The sequence below is a fragment of the Botryllus schlosseri genome, chromosome 8, assembly GCF_051294905.1.
Source record: "Botryllus schlosseri isolate E-star chromosome 8, Bs_hap1, whole genome shotgun sequence".
Taxonomy (NCBI): domain Eukaryota; kingdom Metazoa; phylum Chordata; class Ascidiacea; order Stolidobranchia; family Styelidae; genus Botryllus; species Botryllus schlosseri.
The window spans coordinates 17,752,943-17,771,798 of record NC_137243.1 but is presented as its reverse complement, the minus strand read 5'-3'; the positions used below and the strand labels follow the sequence as shown (position 1 = coordinate 17,771,798).

The 18,856-nt window shown below is 42.4% G+C and overlaps 1 protein-coding gene across 5 annotated transcripts in view; it reads left to right on the top strand.

Moving 5' to 3' along the window:
• Positions 1–18,376, top strand: part of LOC145445353 (uncharacterized) — a 41,152-nt gene extending 22,776 nt beyond the window's left edge. The window contains exons 22-39 of one of the 5 annotated variants that reach the window (XR_013916970.1): positions 794–977; positions 1,603–1,684; positions 1,748–1,872; positions 2,319–2,473; positions 3,158–3,285; positions 3,910–4,030; positions 4,896–5,046; positions 5,399–5,546; positions 6,768–6,921; positions 6,982–7,089; positions 11,343–11,520; positions 11,595–11,698; positions 15,309–15,413; positions 16,342–16,381; positions 16,443–16,505; positions 17,729–17,862; positions 17,942–17,988; positions 18,073–18,376. Coding sequence is in view for 3 of the 5 variants with exons in the window: in XM_080323549.1 (XP_080179675.1) it covers positions 794–977; positions 1,603–1,684; positions 1,748–1,872; positions 2,319–2,473; positions 3,158–3,285; positions 3,910–4,030; positions 4,896–5,046; positions 5,399–5,546; positions 6,768–6,921; positions 6,982–7,089; positions 11,343–11,520; positions 11,595–11,698; positions 15,309–15,413; positions 16,342–16,381; positions 16,443–16,505; positions 17,729–17,839 (1,957 nt within the window). In the remaining 2 variants the exon portion in view is untranslated. Of the gene's footprint in view, positions 1–793; positions 978–1,602; positions 1,685–1,747; positions 1,873–2,318; positions 2,474–3,157; positions 3,286–3,909; positions 4,031–4,895; positions 5,047–5,398; positions 5,547–6,767; positions 6,922–6,981; positions 7,090–11,342; positions 11,521–11,594; positions 11,699–15,308; positions 15,414–16,341; positions 16,382–16,442; positions 16,506–17,728 lie in introns of all 5 variants that reach the window. The other 4 variants (XR_013916971.1, XM_080323549.1, XM_080323550.1 and 1 more) reach the window with 4 other exon arrangements.
• Positions 18,377–18,856: the final 480 nt, after the last annotated feature.

Sequence of the window (18,856 nt, the reverse complement as noted above, 5' to 3'; positions counted from 1 at the left end):
TTCATTCATGCATTATAGAAGATTTTGGTACCTAGGGCGACCAGGCCACACAAACTTTGCTGACCATCGAAATCACGCTATGGGGTTCGTGGGGGCGAAGACCTCAGAAGTTTGGCTTATCACGCTATGGGTGCGCAAGGCAATCGTTTATAGGGCGGTTGACGAAGTGCTGTTACGGCCCTCCCTCTTACTCATTGTCTTTATCACATTCCTCACAATATGAAGCTGGGGGGCGCTGGAGCACGATAATTTTTGAAAGGGGGCGCTGGACGAAAAAAGGTTAAGAACCACTGCCTTATACCGACGTTTTTGAGTTATGGGCCATGACATTCTTGTTGGTTGGGCCACAGAACTTTTCTGGTATATATCAGTGGTTTTCAGTCTGGAGGTCGCTAAGATGCCTGTTTTTGGTAATCAGCTTCTCAAATAGGCCGTGAATATGTCTGGTGAAGGAGTTTACCAAATATGAAATTAGACCACGACTCAAAACCCAATGAACAGGAAAAGGAAACTTTTACGCACTATTATCAATTGCAACGGCGGATTGGATTTTGATAAATGATATTTTCATTGATGCATGCAATCATGTATCAAAATGTCGGATGAAATGGCATGAATTTGAAAAAAGAAATATTGGAAATAAACTAGTATTTTCTGCCCCAAATGCACACATTGTGGTTCACGAAACATCTCTTCACCATTTTCACTGAAAGTGAACTCTCGTTGTCTGGGAGCAGATGGAAAATGGTGCAATTATGTTTTGCCATGATTTTGATTGGTCGATCTTGCGCAGACTCGAGCTGGCGCTCCATACGATGTGTTTGGCGTTGGAAGAGAACCCATATTCGGGGGAGTTGTGGGCGCATTACCTGGGTTTGCTGCATTCGCGGGAGAACAGTCAGCCGAGCGAGGACTTGGACGAGATGGTTGCGCAGGCAATCGATCTGGTGCCTTTGTCGACAGATGTTTGGAACACCGTGAGTTGTTTTGAGCAGGAGTAGAATAACGATAACTCTGGCATTAATACCTCTGGATAAGTTTTGAAAGTAGCAAGAGTAGCAAAGCAGGCTACTGATTTCAAGAAGGTCTGAAATGGTTTTCCTACTCTGACTGGGATAAAAAAGTGAATTATAGTAGGCCAATTCCTCTAGATTGAAGACATTTGAAAAATTTCTTTGAACCATTTGTTGGTTACTGTTTAGAAATTATTATAAAACGAAGTGTTTGACAATAGACATATTCGATTGCATTGGTGATGTTGCTGGGATTTGTAAGCTTACCAGTTATTGGTAATAATCTGCCAAGTGCTAATTCAAATGTGGATCAGTCATTCGCAGTCTATTCCTTGCCAAGCCAGTTCCTGAGATGCCGACTTATGGCAAAACTTCATAACTTTCGTTCTAGGCTTTTGTAAAACTTCGGTGGCGATGAGAAACCTAGGCTGATATCCGACATGTAGTCTCAATTTAGTTCCAACTTACAGCAACAACTTCTTGGTATAGCCTGCTTCACTCGAAGTTAATCTAAATTTTTTACTGTTTTGACTTTACAGCCGGATATTTTCAGTAATATCAAGTCACATCCACGATTTCTTTTTTGCAGTTGCTATCTTGGCGTAACGACATCATGAAATACGAGATTTTACTCAATCAACTTATCACCAATCTGATCAAATCTGCGGAAGGTAAGTCACTTGCGCTTTGCAAGGCGACTCCACGTTATGACGGCGCTAACGATCGCGTTGCAGAAACAGAGGAAAAATGCGGATGTTCGCGGGAGTTCATATCGGGATGGCTTCTTGAAACGGTACTGAGGAAGGTGCAATTGCAGCTGTATCGAGGCAGTATTAATGATGCTTTGCTGATTTTTTCGGTGAGACACAGACACTTATGATACTGACAAGTGACAAGGTTGCTGAATGTTTAATTTGCGTCTGGTTTGCTGAATGCTCGCGTGTCCTGTTGCTTTCTGTCACTTCGTGTGTCAGTTTTTCAGCGAAGCAGGATGTGTTGGTAAATGGGAAATATGAGAGAATGTGTACCAAATAGGCGGGGAATTCGGGCAATGTTATTTATGAAAAATGTTATTTTCCTCATACCCGTTTTGAGAATTTCGATGACTAGTTTTTTGACCGTGTTAGCGGCAGCTTTAGTTCAATTCTCTTTCCATTCTCTTTTTTGAACTTATTTCTGGTGGGAAACTTGGATAAAGCGTTGCTAAACGCATTCATCATCACATTTGTGCAAATTGACGCGACAGTAAAGCTCTTCAAATTGCATTTTTCGTTGCCTAATTATTTTACATAATCAACCTTTCAGAGTATCATCAGCACCATGCTTCAGCAACGTCGATGGGCCCTCGATAATTCCGGAGTGCAGTGTCTCACGCCAATCCACCTCAACGTCATGAAACTTTGCCAAATTAACGTGAAACACTTCAAATGTCTGCCGGTGTGTTTGACGCCAGACTTGAGGTAACCATTTGTTATGTGGAGAGTCGTTGTTGATGGGATGATTCCCGCAATCTGAGTCTGCAATGCTCCCCTGTGATATGTTCCCAACTATTGCAGAATAGCTGCTGTTTAAAACAGGGCTATTGAACCGGTTATCTTTACTACGACTCCTATTTTAATCTCGTAATTTCAACTTGAGAATCCAACTTTACTGTTGATTTGCTTGATAAATCATGTACCACAGTGGTAGTTGATTGATTTTCATGTAACCGTCAAAGATATATAAATTTTCATGTAACCGTCAAAGATATATAAAAGTAATGATAACTAATGTGACATTTATTTGTTGCCTTGCAACTCTGCCGAGGCTATTCACCGTTCAGTCAGAATGCAAGTGTTCATTTATAGATATCCTCGTTGCGTCGTACGTTATCGTCTTTCATAATATACACCCCGGTCAGGACTTAACCCACATCTTACTAATCGATAAGCCGGACACCCCTACCACTAACCTATTTACTTAGCAGAAGAAGAAACTAGAGCCCCGACTGTTGTTAAAACGAATAAATAGCGCCTTTACTAATATTCAGCTGATATTCGAAAGTTACAAAAGGCCCATCTACAAAACATCAGAACATTTATTTGTATAGCTCCGGACCGTTATCCAAATTACGCGACTCTTTGAATTTGCGTTTGATTCTCCAGGGGTACGGAATCAGGGTGTCTGACGCAGAATGTGAAACTCATCCCCGACGCAGATGTTCAGCTGCATTTTCCTTCTACCGGCAAGCTTCCGCAGGAAAGTTTCACGTCGCTACTGGACGATATTAACGGTGAGGTTGTCGTATGTGTACGAAAAAAAACTTTTTTTGGTTGTGACCTTGTGACCCAAATCTGTGACCACTTCAAACATTTCTGTTAAAAAAGTGCATTTTAATACTGTTCAACATAGCAGGCACGATTTTTCTTCGAATGAAATTCATGACCATAGGGTGAACTTGCCAAAAGAATTAGTAGGTTTGACATGGTGTGATCATATTTCAAGATACTTTAGATGTTATCTCATTGGTACGGGGCATATATTTATATAATATATATACAGCGCCGGAAAACGAGACATTTTGCATCACTTGACCTTGAAATTAAAAAAATGTATATTGAATACAAACTCCATCTCGGTAAGAAACTGGTAAGCTACTTCCAGCCCCACACACACACACATATTGTAGTTCAGGATACGTCTTATCAGTATTTTCACCAAGAAGTGAACTCATATGATCCTCATTCATCAATCCAATTGTGCTGAAGGTCTCCTTAATTTTGTGGAATGACGGCATTTGGACAGGCCGCTAAATGTGTATTGGATACCGAGATAGATGGGGCTCTACTTGCAATATCCATAGATCTGAGTATGTTTTGTACTTCCTTCTGTTAAATCCTTGTGACTTTTATTTCAGTTGCGATCGAAGAATGCAATGTAGGAGAAACGGTGAACGTATCATGCATGCTGTTGCTTTGGGAGAAATTAAGGCTACTAAGAACTCAGGAATGCTGGATGGACGCCTTGGAATTGAGCCGGTACTGTGCCTAGTTATTTCAACGTCTGTCGCAGTGCCTACCAAAGTGCGAGAAACAGTTGTAGCTAAAACTGTCTCATACATCTGCGTTCTGCAGGTGATAGATCAGGCTTTCTGTTTGAATCACAATCCTTAGTGCTCAATTTCAATGTTAGTTCCTTTCCTACAACTACAAAAAATTATCATTTATCTTCGATATATTAGTGACGTTTTCAGTGTTACCCGGTAGTAAGTTCTGCAACATCTGTCATGTAAACAACACGCATGCATGCAGTAGACAGTACATATCGTCAATCAAATACCTTTAGAACAAATTTGTGAGTTTTGTGGACTCTCCTTGTAAATGGCTGTGAACGATAAACAGAGTTGTACTTGAATATCCCCGATTAATCAATCTGCTATGAGACGAACTGTAGACTGTGAGTGTGGGTGATCCTAGCCTCGCTGAGTATAAATTTGACGGAGCACTTTTGAAACAGACAGTATACCAACATTGCCCGTGTCAGTTGATAGTATCATCTCAAAATTGATTATTATTCTTTTTTATTGTTATCATCAGACTATGTGTGTGTGTGTCCAGATATGTGGTCACCTATCAGTGAATTTTATAAACCTGGGTACCGAGTTCGGTTTTGCCCCTTATCTGAGTGTGTTTATTTGTTTTCAATGGATTTGGTTAGTAATCCTTGCTAGCCCACTCCATCATTCTTTGCAGTTCTTGTAATGGAAGTAAAACGTAGTTCTGTAAATCTGCGTCATGTCGGGCGTGCGTCCTGTAGCAAAGCTGCTTTGATAAATTGAAATGTTTTCAAAAACGATTCTAAGTAACGTTACAGTTCTACAAAATGTGTGGTTTCGTCCTGCAGGTTTATATTGGAAAAAGTGGAGCTGTCTCTCGCTAACGAGAATTTGCGATTCGGATTTTCGCCAGAGAGACTCGACAGGCTGCTTATCGATTGCATCATAGTATCCGCGGACTGTCTCGCTAAGCGCGGCAGCATTGAGGAAGCCACGCAGGTATACGGAATCGTGAATCGTTTTATATGTATAAAAGCCTTTAGACCCCTGGCAGTGCAGTGCTTGTTTGCCTTGATGACAACTTTATTTCGGATTCCGGGGATTCACTGATTTAATTGTTTGGCACACCTAGTTTGGCTCAATTCCAATCAGTAAAAGTCGACGCAGAGAAAATTGAAATTCTCGAATTGATTATTTAAAAAAAATTCAAATTTTTTGGTCAACCCCATTAAATTGTTATGTTGCCTAAAAGAACCCTGCAGTTTTTTCTCACTTCCAAACGGCAGAAGCAAAGTTATTGCTTAAAAATCAGGTTTCTGCTGTAGTTTCTGAATTTTTTGTCTTCCTGCAGACGTTCGAGAACATAATTAATGAGAGTACTACTGTGGACGGTCGACTTTGTTACGAGGCGGCGCTGTTACAAAGAAGCACTGACGCTGACGATGTTGAAGCCGTTCTGGGCTACCTTGAGGCCGGCATAACACCTTATTTTAAATCAGGTGGAGTTGTGTTGTGTTTTTAATGACATGAGGGTTTGCGTTGGTTTTTTACCCTTGTCTGAGTAACAATAGTGACAGCATCATAGGCAGGTAAAATGTATCTAAATAAAGTTATTCTGGTAGTTTGTTCTGCAGCGAGTGAGGTTGTTCAACTTCTGACCCATTCAAAAAGTTTTGTCCATTTATATCCTGCTACCAAATCCAGATTATATTGGATTACTGAAATTTCTGTTTACTTTTGTAGTGGGCAATTTTGAGAGATGGGGCGAATAAAATTATTCAATCGAAGTAGTATTCAATATAAAGTACTTGAGTAGGTAGATGCATCCTACTTGCATACTTCGTAAAAGTATAACAATAACCATACTGATGACCTCTGCTGAGGTTGACAGGGGGCGGGGGGGGGGGGGGGGCGGCGGCGATGAGTCAACAAAAAATTCGAACCACTGCCCTAAATATAACACTAACCCGACCCAAACTTGAACCCATATGATCAAATGTCGCATCTGCAAGTGCAGGGTTGTAATGACTCGAGTCACGACTCGACTTGACGCTGGTCATTTTTTTCGAATGTGTAAAATGACTCGACTCTACTCATTTTGTGTATTTACTCGACTTGCACTCGAGTCGTTGTGCATCACTCAAACCAAGTCACACGACTCGAAACTACGATGGCCAAGACAGACATTTCATTGTAACTTCGAACAATAGTTAAGTCACCACATAATTGGTATTTCGTCTATCAGTCCTGATACATGGAAAATAGGCCCAGAAACTGTTGGTGTTGGGACTGAGGAAAATTAGGATATGCGAGCCATTCTATATCACTCGAGCAGAGTTGAAAAAATTGGGTTGAACCGAATAGAACTCGACTGAACAGTAAACGCAATGACTTGGACTCGGACTCGACCCTCTACTCACTGACTTGATCTCGGACTTGACTCCGTGGTGAATTGAAAATGTATTGACTTGTGACTCGAAACCTTGTGACTTGGTTACAACCCTTCCCAAGTGTCGTATGCTGAGGTGTTCCATGCTATTTTGTGTCATTCTCGTATATCCGCGGAGTAGTTAAATTGTACCATCTAATTTCCTCCCCTTTTGGATTTGCTTTGTTTTACTATGCTTGATGCTTGTGAGTTGTATTGATATCGTACCAATCGCGAATGTCCTGACCTCATCACACCTGTAATAACACAACTGTAATAATGTCTTTTGCAGAGTCTGACTGCCTGGACGCCAGCAGCATCAAGTTAATGCTGCGGTCTCTGTTGAGGTTGGCGTTGCCTTTCAACCAGAAACTACCGCAGTTTGCCAGCGACATGTCTTGGGATCGTGTAAAAAAAGACAAGTCCTCGCTGTGGCTCATGTACTGGTACGTCGGTCGTTATGAATATGCGGAGTAGGTTGTTTGCAGAGCGTCTTTTTGTTTCAGTTTGTTGCTTCACGTCACGGGTTATTCTGTGGATGGAATTTGCGAATATTACGAGGAAGCTATACGGGATGTGACGGACATCGCCAGCAGGAAAGAATTGTGGTTGAGGTAATAAGCCGTGTTGGACACAATGATTTGAATAGAGTGAGAAAGATAGGGTCTACGATAATTACAGTTTCTGTGATATATTCCTCCATAGGCTCTAAGCCTCGATTTATCGTACTGTAACATACAAAACATAGAGCACAATGCCACACACACGGAAATTGTATATCGATGAAGTTGTGATCGACCCACAGCATCGACGCCAAGTGCAATGAAATCGGTATGGTCGAAACACACCAAATAATCTTTCCCCCATGAATTGTCTCAATTTCAAATCGAGTCCTTGTACAATCACGTGTCGATTTGTGACGGCTCCAGACCAAGGGACACGTCGATAGCATCGGATTCCCGCATGCAAAATTTTAGATTTTGGCAATCAGTAGCAGTGAGATACGGTAGTGATACATTCCTCGACTTCCGCACCAATGGGTTGTAAGTTCAAGACCGATCGAGGTCGCCTCCAAAAAATTCCTACCGAAGTGTAGGAGGTTTGTTCAGACTTTTTATCCACGTTAAGAGTGTCTTAAAAGTGTCTTAAGTACCAAGTACTTCCATTTTGTTCAAGTACTCCAGTAGACTTTGCGTACTACGATCAACCTTTTTAATATTTTGGATTTATTGTAACATAAGTTTTTGGACAGGTTTGTATGACTTTATGAGTGAAATTATGAAACAACCGGACGAAATCGGGGATCAGCTCTGAGTGTCTATAATTTTTCAGCTTGCGGCACACTAGAAAAAGTAGCAAATGTTCGCGGCACACTTGCAAGAAAGGAAAGTTGCTTTAGAAAATGTACTTCCTTGTGGTATTAAGAATATATCACTGTGGTTTATATTATATATTATATGCTTTATATATATATATATTATATGGACGTTGAGCGTATGTGACTGCACAGAGGTTGCGTTGATGACACACATACCCGCATTTCGTCCTTAATTCCAAATCCAAGACGTTAACGGTTTTTGTATCACACAAAGCTGCGTTAATGACACACATACCCGCATTTCGTCCTTATCTAAGACGTTAACGGTTTTTGTATCACACAAAGCCAGAAGATACAGCTCGCTTCATATTGTTATTATTGGCCGCTCATGCGCCTGCCATGAACTGCGATTTGGAGGCACACACACACAGCCCGGACTCGAACATTTTTACATAAGCAGCGTTTTATAAAAACGGAATCGTTTGCAGAATCAATGAGCTATGCTTTATCTGCTGGACGATTGGTTGATTCATTATTCTCAAATGGATTAATATTACTCTTGACAGATAAAATTATTGGTAACTTCAGTGAATTCCGGGAGTGCTGTTGTACTACCTGCTGAAAATAGGATTTACGGAATGATTTCATGTTTATGACTTGATTCATTAGGAGCGGGTAATGATGAATCGATGACTTTTTCCAAGGCCTTCGTTTTCGTCCAATGATCGTAGTTTTGATGTTGCTGTAGTATTTAAACTGTCAAGTTTATCAAACCAATATGGAAGAAATATAGGCCTGTTCTTGCCTGCATCCCGAATATTTATCCAGTTCTGTTCCAAAATTCCACATCGATTCGCGGCACACCTCAGAATCTGGAACAGCACACAGTTTAGAAAACACGGGTCTATAAGTTATTTCTATACCATGGAAGGGTAAATGGTTTTATGCCGGTATCCAGTGTAAATAATTACCCACTTATAATGGGTGATGTTACACTTGAATTAGTGTGCGATGTCTGGAGCTGATTTATGCTCTCGACAAATGTTGATTAACCCAGGAATATCTTTACTCATTTGTCGGCCCACTGCAATCCGATTCCTTCTTTATCAGCGATAACAATAATAACAATATGAAGTTATTGTTTCGCGTTATTCTGAAGTTCTGTACCACAAATAGCTTGATTCCTTCTTTGCGCACATCTTTGAATTCGTCTGGTAACTCTTTTTAACCTGTTGCCATACTCTACACGGCGCTGTTCCACTATTACACTCCAGATTTGATTTCCTTTTTTCGGTAGTTTGCCGTGAACATAATGTAGCGGTAGAACGTTACAGGCGAAGATGGAACACTCTTCCTTTATGGCATTGGTCGTCGGAGATTTTAAATGCCTTGATGCAGCTCGCAGCCTCCTTTGGAGCATTTAGCTGTCTATGTCAGTGTTGATGTAGGATCCACCAGTCTTAGAGTGGTGGCACTTTCTCTTGATTTGCGGAGCTGTGGACTGCTTAAACCAACACCCTTGAAACACGTCCACGCGACACTTCAAAGGCCAGTTGCGAAGTCTTGAGGCACACAAATGAAATGCCTTGGAGTCGACTTTTATCAAAATATGCCAAGCTAGATAGTGCCAACAGGACGAGTTCGTGTATAATATAAAATTCGTACTTTCGGCTCGATCATTAAAATTTCCGTCCCGGCGACATCATATTTACTACGATTGTTGATATACAACGGTCTTTTCAATGTTCTATACTGATTGCTGATGATTACCACTGACGAGCGTCAGCCGAAAATATTCGTGTTTATTTCAATGCGAGAATATTACAAAAATTTGTTATTGTGATTACGCCGGCGACTGCCCTTTCTCTCGACGGGGCATTCGCGTTGCTCGAGGAATTCGCATGTTTTTCGATAACGGTTCGCGGCGCCAACAAGGCACGCCTCTCCGCGGTCAGAGGTCGGGCTAATTACGACGCTTTGTCGCATGTTCGGGGCGAAGATAGCACTCACGCGAATTCGTAGTACCGAGAACCAACATATTCGTGGTGTTACTGCATCTCTTGTGGCGAGATAATTGCTCGCGCTTTCCGAGAATGTTATGCCGAATCCGTCAAGTGGCGGCCTTGTCAACATAACGTGTTCGTATTCACCACGGCCTTATTAGTGGCGTGTTTGAGATATTCCGGCATTGTAAATACAGTCTTTTGTCGTTGAATCATGTCATAATTGGGGCGGCTGTTTTTTGTTTTGGGGGCTGTCCTTACTGTTCTAGCCATTGGCGACTCTGTTTCCTGTTTCGGTGCTGTTTCCGTGATGTGGTGTCGTTGTTATCAGCGTTATTTGGCGCAGTGTGCGTCATAGATGCGTTAAACAAACTCTGTTATCTTGGCTGGGTGTTAGGTTTTGTTTTACCATCGAAAATCAGGTGGGAAGCATTGCCTTAACACCGATTACAAGGTGGCTTGATGTTTTCTTTAAGCAAACCCCAATTTAGGCGTTTATCATTCCTTGCTGCGGGGTGAGATATGGGAAAGTCGAAGGTTTCCGTTGTGAAATCCGCTAACCGTAATCAGTTGACCCCATCCGTTAATGATTGTAATTGATTAATTTAATGATAATTTTGCGACGTCCAGGTAAGAAATGGTATCGGGCCGAAAGATTTGATTTGACGTATAGAATTTCATTGTTGCGTCACGTCTTCGTAATGCTCATGATCTATCTTTGCAGTATCCAAACCCTATTTTGCGTGCGAAAATAGTAAAGTATTGCTCACAAGTAAATCGGAGACTCTCGACGGTCACAGATTTGTTGTCCGGCCGCGAAGCCAATACTTTACATTCATCCGTATTTTCTTTGTTCGTCAATGCGGCGTCAGAACGAAACAGTGGCGTCACTTGATCACCGAAATTACTTATCGCTTTCCGTTATTAGCTGCTCCTCAAATTTAATCATCTTTATGACTTTTTCGACGCGAGATACTACAAGAATTTCAACACTGAAAATCAAAGGGAGTTCCTAGTCGAGAAGATATGCTGAAGTCGATCAACCAAATTTACTCCTCGGCCTACAAATATTGTGACAAAAATGTTGTGTTGAAAAGAGGCATCCACACTCGATGAGAAATAGCCAGATGTCATCAGAAACGAAGTGCCTTTACTTTTTCATATTACTCTACTAGATTTTGTCTACTTGCAGTACTTGGGTAGTACTCAAGTGAGGAAGATATGACGAAGAGCTTCTTGGAGGTACAGAACTTCAATATACAATTGAATTGTATATTCATATTGAAATGAACCCGAATATTTTCGGCTGACACAGTAGAGAATTGAAAAAAAAACATTGTATTATCTACATTACTATATAATACAGGCGCACAAAATGATTTGTGCATCAACAACAGTCGTGAGAGAACGGAACAGTTGAACATGATGATTTTCACACAAAACAGAGAAACAATCGTAAATGTTTACTGCAAATCACTGGTTCAACGAACCGCTGTTTAGAACCACTGCTTTAGACGATGTAACGTGAGTTCGTTATCTTTGTCAGGTACATCCGTTTCAAGCAAACTCTCGCGGTCTGCACCTCCGAGCCCGCGACCGCGGCCACCAAAACGAAACAGCAACAATGGCTCAGAGGCTTCAGCTCGCTGGTGAAACGCGGCCTGCTCTCCGTCACGCCGCATCTCGATGGCGCCCGTCACGACGACTACGCGTTTCACAACCAGGTGCGCGCGCGCGCCATTTTCCCAGGTTTCCAGACCCCGGATTTCTTTCAATCTCGTCTTGTTTTCGCGGGCAGGTGTCGTCGGTCTACTTGTCGTGTTTCACCACCAGGCAGCAGGTCACGACGGCTTACAACTTTCTCACGGAGCTGATGCCTTATAATTCGTTGTTGATTGCGAGGTTGGTGTGTTTGCGGTGTCGTGCCTCTTCTGCGTCTCGATTTGATTGACCTATCTTCGCTTGTGACTAGTGCCGTGCTTATTAAGTAGTATATTGAGCAAGCCACCCGGTGTACGGAACTGCAGAAATGCACGAAATCACAACTTTGTATCGTTAACATTATTCGCTACAGGCTTTTTCGAGTGTCCCGCAACAGTAGCGAACGTCTGCTATGCGTTTAATTCGGAATGTAGGGAATACTTTGTCTGTGAGGCGTCATAATATCAATACAAACGGCTAGTGGTAATGCGGTACAGTAGTAACGCCTCTACAATTTTAGAACATTACATTGACGTTAAGTGCTGTTGTTATCGACTATTTATAAGCGAATATTACATATACTCGTTAACGGTTTCACGCTGTCTCTTTTTTTGATGTTATTGCGTCACACATACAGAATACTTCCTACTTTTCGGATTTGATTCACCGTGTGACTGTCGTTCGCCACGGCGGAGATTACGTCGGAAGGTTTTTGTGAATTAATTAACAACGTGAAGTTGCAGCTAACAAAACAGACTTATTCGCAAAGTAATTCACTCTAAGCTTTTCAACCGACTCTCGTTGCCAGCGTCTGTCAGTAAATACGAGGTTACAATTCGAGCTTTATAAAGGAATTTGATAAATGTAACTTAAGAATGGTACCGGTATATCTATCTCATTTTTAAATTTCAAAATTGTCATCTCCCAATTTGCTGGCGGTTGCTCCCGATCAGAGTCAGTTGAAATGCTTCGACTGAATAAGTTGCGAATATGAATGGATTGTTGGTCGCAATATTCAAATTCTGTACCACAATGAACTTACTTAAATATGATTGAATATTATATTCATATTGAAATGAACCCGAATATTTTCGGCTGACACTCGTCAGGGGAAATCGTCAGCAACTAGTAGAGAATTGGAAAGAACATTGTATATCAATAATCGTATCACAAAATATGACGTCACCAGCTCGACATTTCATGCTGGTGACGTCATATTTTGTGATACGATTGTTGATATACGATGTTCTCTTGAATTCTCTACTAGTTGCTGACGATTACCCCTGACGAGTGTCAGCCGAAAATATCCGGGTTCATTTCAATATGAACATACTATTCCATTGTATTCAATTGAAGTTCTGTACCTCCAAGAAGCACTTATGAGGATAATATTTCGTTCGTGTAACAATATCAACTTCCTTTACCACATCCGTTGTTGATATATGTGTATTTGGTCGAAGTTTTACCGTGCGTCGCTCATCATGGTATTTAAAGTCTGCAGAGCCGCCTTAAATTGAACATTTCCGATAATGGAGTCAATTACGAAAGTATTACTTACTCTACGCAACGCGGGCAGCTGACGCCTTCAACTTTAGATAACTAACAGCTGAGAAAGTGTGGGTTGCTTTCGGAATTTTGCAGTAATTGGTTTTGTCAACATAGAACTGTTTTAGATTAGATGCGCTCAGTGTATTGGTCTCCCGGTTTTAAACCCCTTGCAGCGCACTTGCTCGCCTTGACTCTGTTTGGGCGTTCGTTCACGCTTCGAGCCTGCCATTAAAATATCGTTTTCACTAGCAGCATATTTACATCAATTTAGCTTTACGTTGTGCAGTAAAGACTTGGTTACGGTTTGGTTAAGGCTAGATTAAGGCTAGATTTTGCGGTTATAGTTTAGGTTTATTCAAGTGCTGCGTGCTCGATGTCAGGCAACATTCCGAGGTCTGGTCGACACGGAGATGATACAAATTACATTTTGACAAATTCTAACCCCTGCTCCGGATCGCGGCTTCGAATCCGAGTCGCAATTCTAAGCCTGAATTCATTCCGTAAGACGGCATCACGCGGCGAATCCTAAGCTAATCAGCGACTTAGTATCCAAATGAGGATGGAATCATTGTATACCGCTTTTCCAATTCCAACGTCGGTTCCAATGTCATCGTTGGTAAACACGCGCCGTTTCAAACCTGCTTTTCAGGCGGCTACTTGTGAATTCGACATTCGGGGAATTTGCCATTGGAATGTAATCGCTGTTGGACAGCGATGCATAAATATGAATTCATGAATTCGAATATGAACGCGTTAGTGAATTTGAGCTCTGTGTGCGCAATATGGCAATATATGTTAACCAGGCGCGTATCCAGAGCGCGAAAAAGGGGGGGGGGGTTTGAGTTACGAAATTGGCTATCATGACGTCATCATTACAATCACTCGTCTCCACGCCAAGGCGAATATTTACGATATTGTATAGTTTAATAATAAAAAGAGATTTGCGGTATGTGGGAGATGAACGAATACGATACAGACATTGCCAGAAAATCGCGTTTCTTTTACGGTTTGATTAAAAGAAATTCGTAATTGCTCACATTTAGTCATGAGCCAGCAAACGCCGCCCGTCGCCAAGCGCCTAGTTCCGGCCAGAGATGCGCGACTTTGTTGGTTTTTGACGATATTATGCGCACGGTCGGTAGTGTCGCAGCGGACGAACAAGCGCGGAATAAGGTGGTAGCATAAACGAGGGCGATCGCAATCGCCACATAGAGGTGTGGTGTGAACAGTGTACATCGTACACGAATGTGTGCTTTTCGATGGCTTTACTAGCCGTACGGCTGAGCGTGTAGTACGCGCGAAGGTAATTAGACCTTAATTGCAAGTCAGTCAATTAATATAAAGTACACACTGGGATAATAACTTGATCGACAGAGAAACTTGTCAGCCGATATAATTAGGTTAACTATACTACTAGGCCTACTCAATTCTCCCGTTCAGCGACAACACAGGCCTGTATTTGAACGCCAGCAAGCCACCTAACAATCGGGAATGTGGATTGCTAGGCTTGTATTTTGAAATGTGAATGTCAATCGCAGACTATTTCTCGCCAATAATCGCGAAGACAATGTGGATTTGAGAATACCATTGTCGTACTGGTGCCGCCGTGTCTGCGTTTCGCTGATCAGTCAACACGCCGTGCAATTCTTAATTAGGATTTCAAGGCGAGCAGGTGCAGCGAATTCGCGGGCGATGTCGATTGCCGACAACTTCGTCTTTGCAATTACGTATCGCGTCGGCCAATTAGATTAGATTTTCCTAAAATGCGTCTCTCGTTTTAGCAAGGCGAGAGAGAAATCGAGGGAAGAAAGTTGAGAACGTCAGCAACTACCGCTGAAATGTAGCTGAACAAGCGCAGAATTCGTATGGAATTAGCGAAATATAATGACCTATTTTATCCTTTCGACTAATTCGGCGCATGATTCCAAGATTTGGTAGGGGTTTTAGTCCCCTTAAATAACATTAACACGCCATATTCGCCTTCTCATAGGTAAAAACGAACATGTTAAACTACGAAATTAGCAAATATTAGAGGCTATATTTTACATCAATTTTTAGGATTTTGAAAAGGGGGGGTCCGACCCCCTAAGCCCCCCCCTGGATACGCCACTGATGTTAACATATTCCAATTAATGCTTGGATTAGGGTTAGGGTTCGCCAAATGACGAATTCACGAAGTGCCTATTTACTGTTAGCAGTTCAGACGGCTGTTTCGTGTGTATTATCAACTGGTAAGCGCCGATACAATTGTTGCGTTTTACAGGGCTTGTAAACATCACTGGGAGCTGGGCGACTATCATTCGGTGGTGTCGACAGTGTGGAAGATAGCCACCAGCAACAGATGCCAGAACGAGACCTTGTGGAAAATGTAGTAACAATTTACTTTTTTTCCCTTCCCGTTCGCATATAGTTTGACTGTCCTGCCGTTTTTCGTGTCGACAGCGCGTCGCCGTAAGTTACGAAGTTAGTGCGCCGACAAGACGTGATAAATGCGCAAAATATGCGGTTCCCCTATATAAATAAATGCACAATGTACATTCCTACGGTCTGCGGCTCGAGTTTATCGTTTTTTTTATATCGCGCGACTGCGAATTTGTGTCGTGGTTCGTGTGTGACGTCACATCGTTTTGGATCGGCAATCGCGGTAATCCTAGCCGGTGATTTTGGATTTTGACATGGTAGCACCTGCACGAGATTTTCGGGCGATGCGGGGATTTGGATGATGGATTATGGATGATGTCAGAGTTGAACTAGAAGGTTTTCGGCTATTCCAAATTAGATTTCAATTAGAATTACTGATTTCGCAAAAACTTGGAAATTTAGTTGAAATCGCAATCGGGAAGAAATACAGCAAAATCAATTCAGTTCATATCAAATCAGAGTTTAATCAATCCCATGGGGTCGGCAGTAAAATTTGAAGAAAAAACTTGATATTTAATTTTATATTGTCTCTGCGTCGGCGTATACAGGTCGGGATTGAGCCAAATTTGGCGTGCAGCGTTTATTTAGGCAACCAAACAATTTAATCAGTGAATCTCTGGGATCCGGAGAACAGTTCTTTTTGAACAACCCTAACGCACAACATTATCACAATATATAATGAAGTCGGCATGTCTTTATGTCATGTAAAACTGGCTTTATTTTCTTTATGGTCCCATAAAAGGTACATATTGGAACTTTATGTAAAGAGCAATCAATACTCGCCCTCTTTCGCCCGGTTTGGCGCACCATCACAATTAGCACTCAAACCTCTGGTAATTCCCCCCGCGTGACCTTGCTATCATTGTGTAATCTAGATCGATATCGTCGCTGTTTCTGATCGGGAGGATAGCAAGAGTGAGTTCGGAGTCGGACAAGGGTTTTTGTGATATAATGACGGATGTCTTGTCGTTCGCAGGCGGTGCGTTTGGCGAAGCAGGCCCTCGACAGCTTGCCGTTTTCGTATCAACTCTGGTCGGATGTAAATATGATTTTTGTTTCTTTGGTTACCACTAAACTTTGTAGCTTACAGTGGCCAGGTAAGCGAAACGTTAGTTGTCCGTGACGTGTTGCTGTTAGGATTTCAGATTTTAGTACTGAAAATTCCACTAGGGTTACCTTTGAATTCGTTACCTTTGATGAATTTGGCATAAAAAAGGAATATATATTATTATTATGAAGGCTATGCATCAATATTGTATCAATAATTTCGAAAATGGATGTCTCACTGAATGTGAGCGTGAATTGTGCCATGCAGGACTTGGTATAAGTATGTATTAAGGACAGAGTGGCGGGTTAGTTTAAGATTAAGGTAATGGGTTTGGTTAGGCTTAGGGTTAGAGTAGAGATGGAATGGGCTAGGATTAGGATTAGGAGCCGTCACGTGTCGAATTACATGGTAGCCTTCACCAGGACTCAGTTATCTGGACTTCAGTTGTATCGTGGCATGTTGATTGTTTACGCTCGCATGACGAATGTGTAGTCATACGCCGTTTGACGCTTATGCAGTGACACGGTCGTGACCCGCGCGCTTGTGACTAAGTCGCCGGAATGCGGTGACATTGATGGATGCGTGTTGTCCGTTCGCTGAATTGTGTTGATACACGGCCGCCGTACAACTTAGAAGTCGAGCCACTGACGAAGCGTGTCGCGTAGGTCGATCTTGTCGATGCTGGTAGTGCGGCCGTGTATTCTGGCGTTTAGTTATTCAGCGTCCACTTTGAATACATTGCTTTGGATGAAGTACAAAATATCGCGTTTCGTGAACGCCAATTACTGAAATCTTCGGACGTAAAATGTCAATCTCTGTACAGAGGTCGGTTCTCTGGCGCGTTCGATTCGTGCATGGACTGTAAAATATTCAGCCACGATTAGTGACGTTGCCCCACTGAAAAGGTCCCCTTACGTTACAGCGTTCGGATGTGGGTTGGGACACTGTTGTAACGTATCCTATTTGTTCGTTACCTCGTATATTTTGCATGCTCTTTGTAACGTCACTGTGCATTCTCGCGTCATTCTTAGGTGAAGTTTTGACCGTTTGTATTTTCGTTTTGGTTTTGCCCCGCGCCTTAATCTCGAAATAGACGCGTTTTCAGTTAAACCAGAAATTAGATTAGAGTTAGATTATCTAGCTGCCCAAGTCTGGCTGTCGGAGAAATTTGCCGAAAAATGGCAACCCGTAATCGTGGTTTCTGTTGTCTCCAGTACCTGACGCTGCTGAATGCGTACGGTCTGCCGGCCGAGTTCGACAGCGAGATGAAGAGATGCGGCAACTTGCTGCAAGTCGACCCGCGTCGACTGCTCGGCGACACGTGAGAGTCCTACCCTCAAAGCAGCAGGTGCGCATGTCTTCTTGTCATCGCCATGATCGTGGGTGACACTTTTACGAAACGTGAGATCTTTGTATTTCACCAGCAGATATTTACCGTTTCCTCATCGCGCGTCTAGTCGGCCTTCCAGTATGCGTAAGTACCGTCGTGGGTGCTGTCTGTCTGTGGTCGCGAGACCGCGTGGTTTGGACTAAAACCGTTGTTTTTTGGATGTCTCAGGCAGGGCGTAGGACTAATATCTATCCTTAAACACACTGCTACTACCTCTCTGCGTCTGGCGGTTCGGCCGCGTTGCAACGACGTCCACTGTTTTGGAGTTCCGCCGGGTCGGCGCCTGTGTTTTTCTACGTTCGAGACGGCGAGCGTGTCGTCCGTTGCGATTTGCGTTCTATAGTTCAACAGTGTTCGGTGGATTCGTCCAGTGTTGGTTTTGGAGTGTGCCGCGGTTTCGTTTTTTGCGTCTGTTTTCTTTTTCTGTCGCTTTTAATGCTCTTCGTGTAATAAATGATGAGATTCTGGTCAATTTCGTGGTCGTTTGGATGTGTGACGATGCTGAGGACTTGTTAGCGACTCTAGTTGCAGGCAGAGTTGGACAAAGAGAATTTTAGCTCTTCCAAATTAAATTAGAATAAGAGTTTCTGAGCTCGCCAAAACTTGGACATAGAACTAAATTCTGAGGCAGAAAGAAGTTCGGTTCATTTCTAATCAGAATTCATTCTCGTAAGCACGAGGATGTTAATTTTTATCTAGTTATCCTAGTCTGGTTGTATGTATCCGTTCTGGGCTAGGGCGCTATGCGACAGGCTGTGGGAAAGCGATGTCGACGATAACTTCGTCTGGACTTGGGTCGTAGGCATACGAGCAGCAGGGTTGTAGCCAGGTCACAAGTCAATCTCACTTTTATAGTTTTGACTCCAGTCATTTTCAATTCACCACTGAGTAGAGGGTCGAGTACAAGTCATTGTATTCAGTCCGGATACATCCACTTTTTTCAACTCTGCTC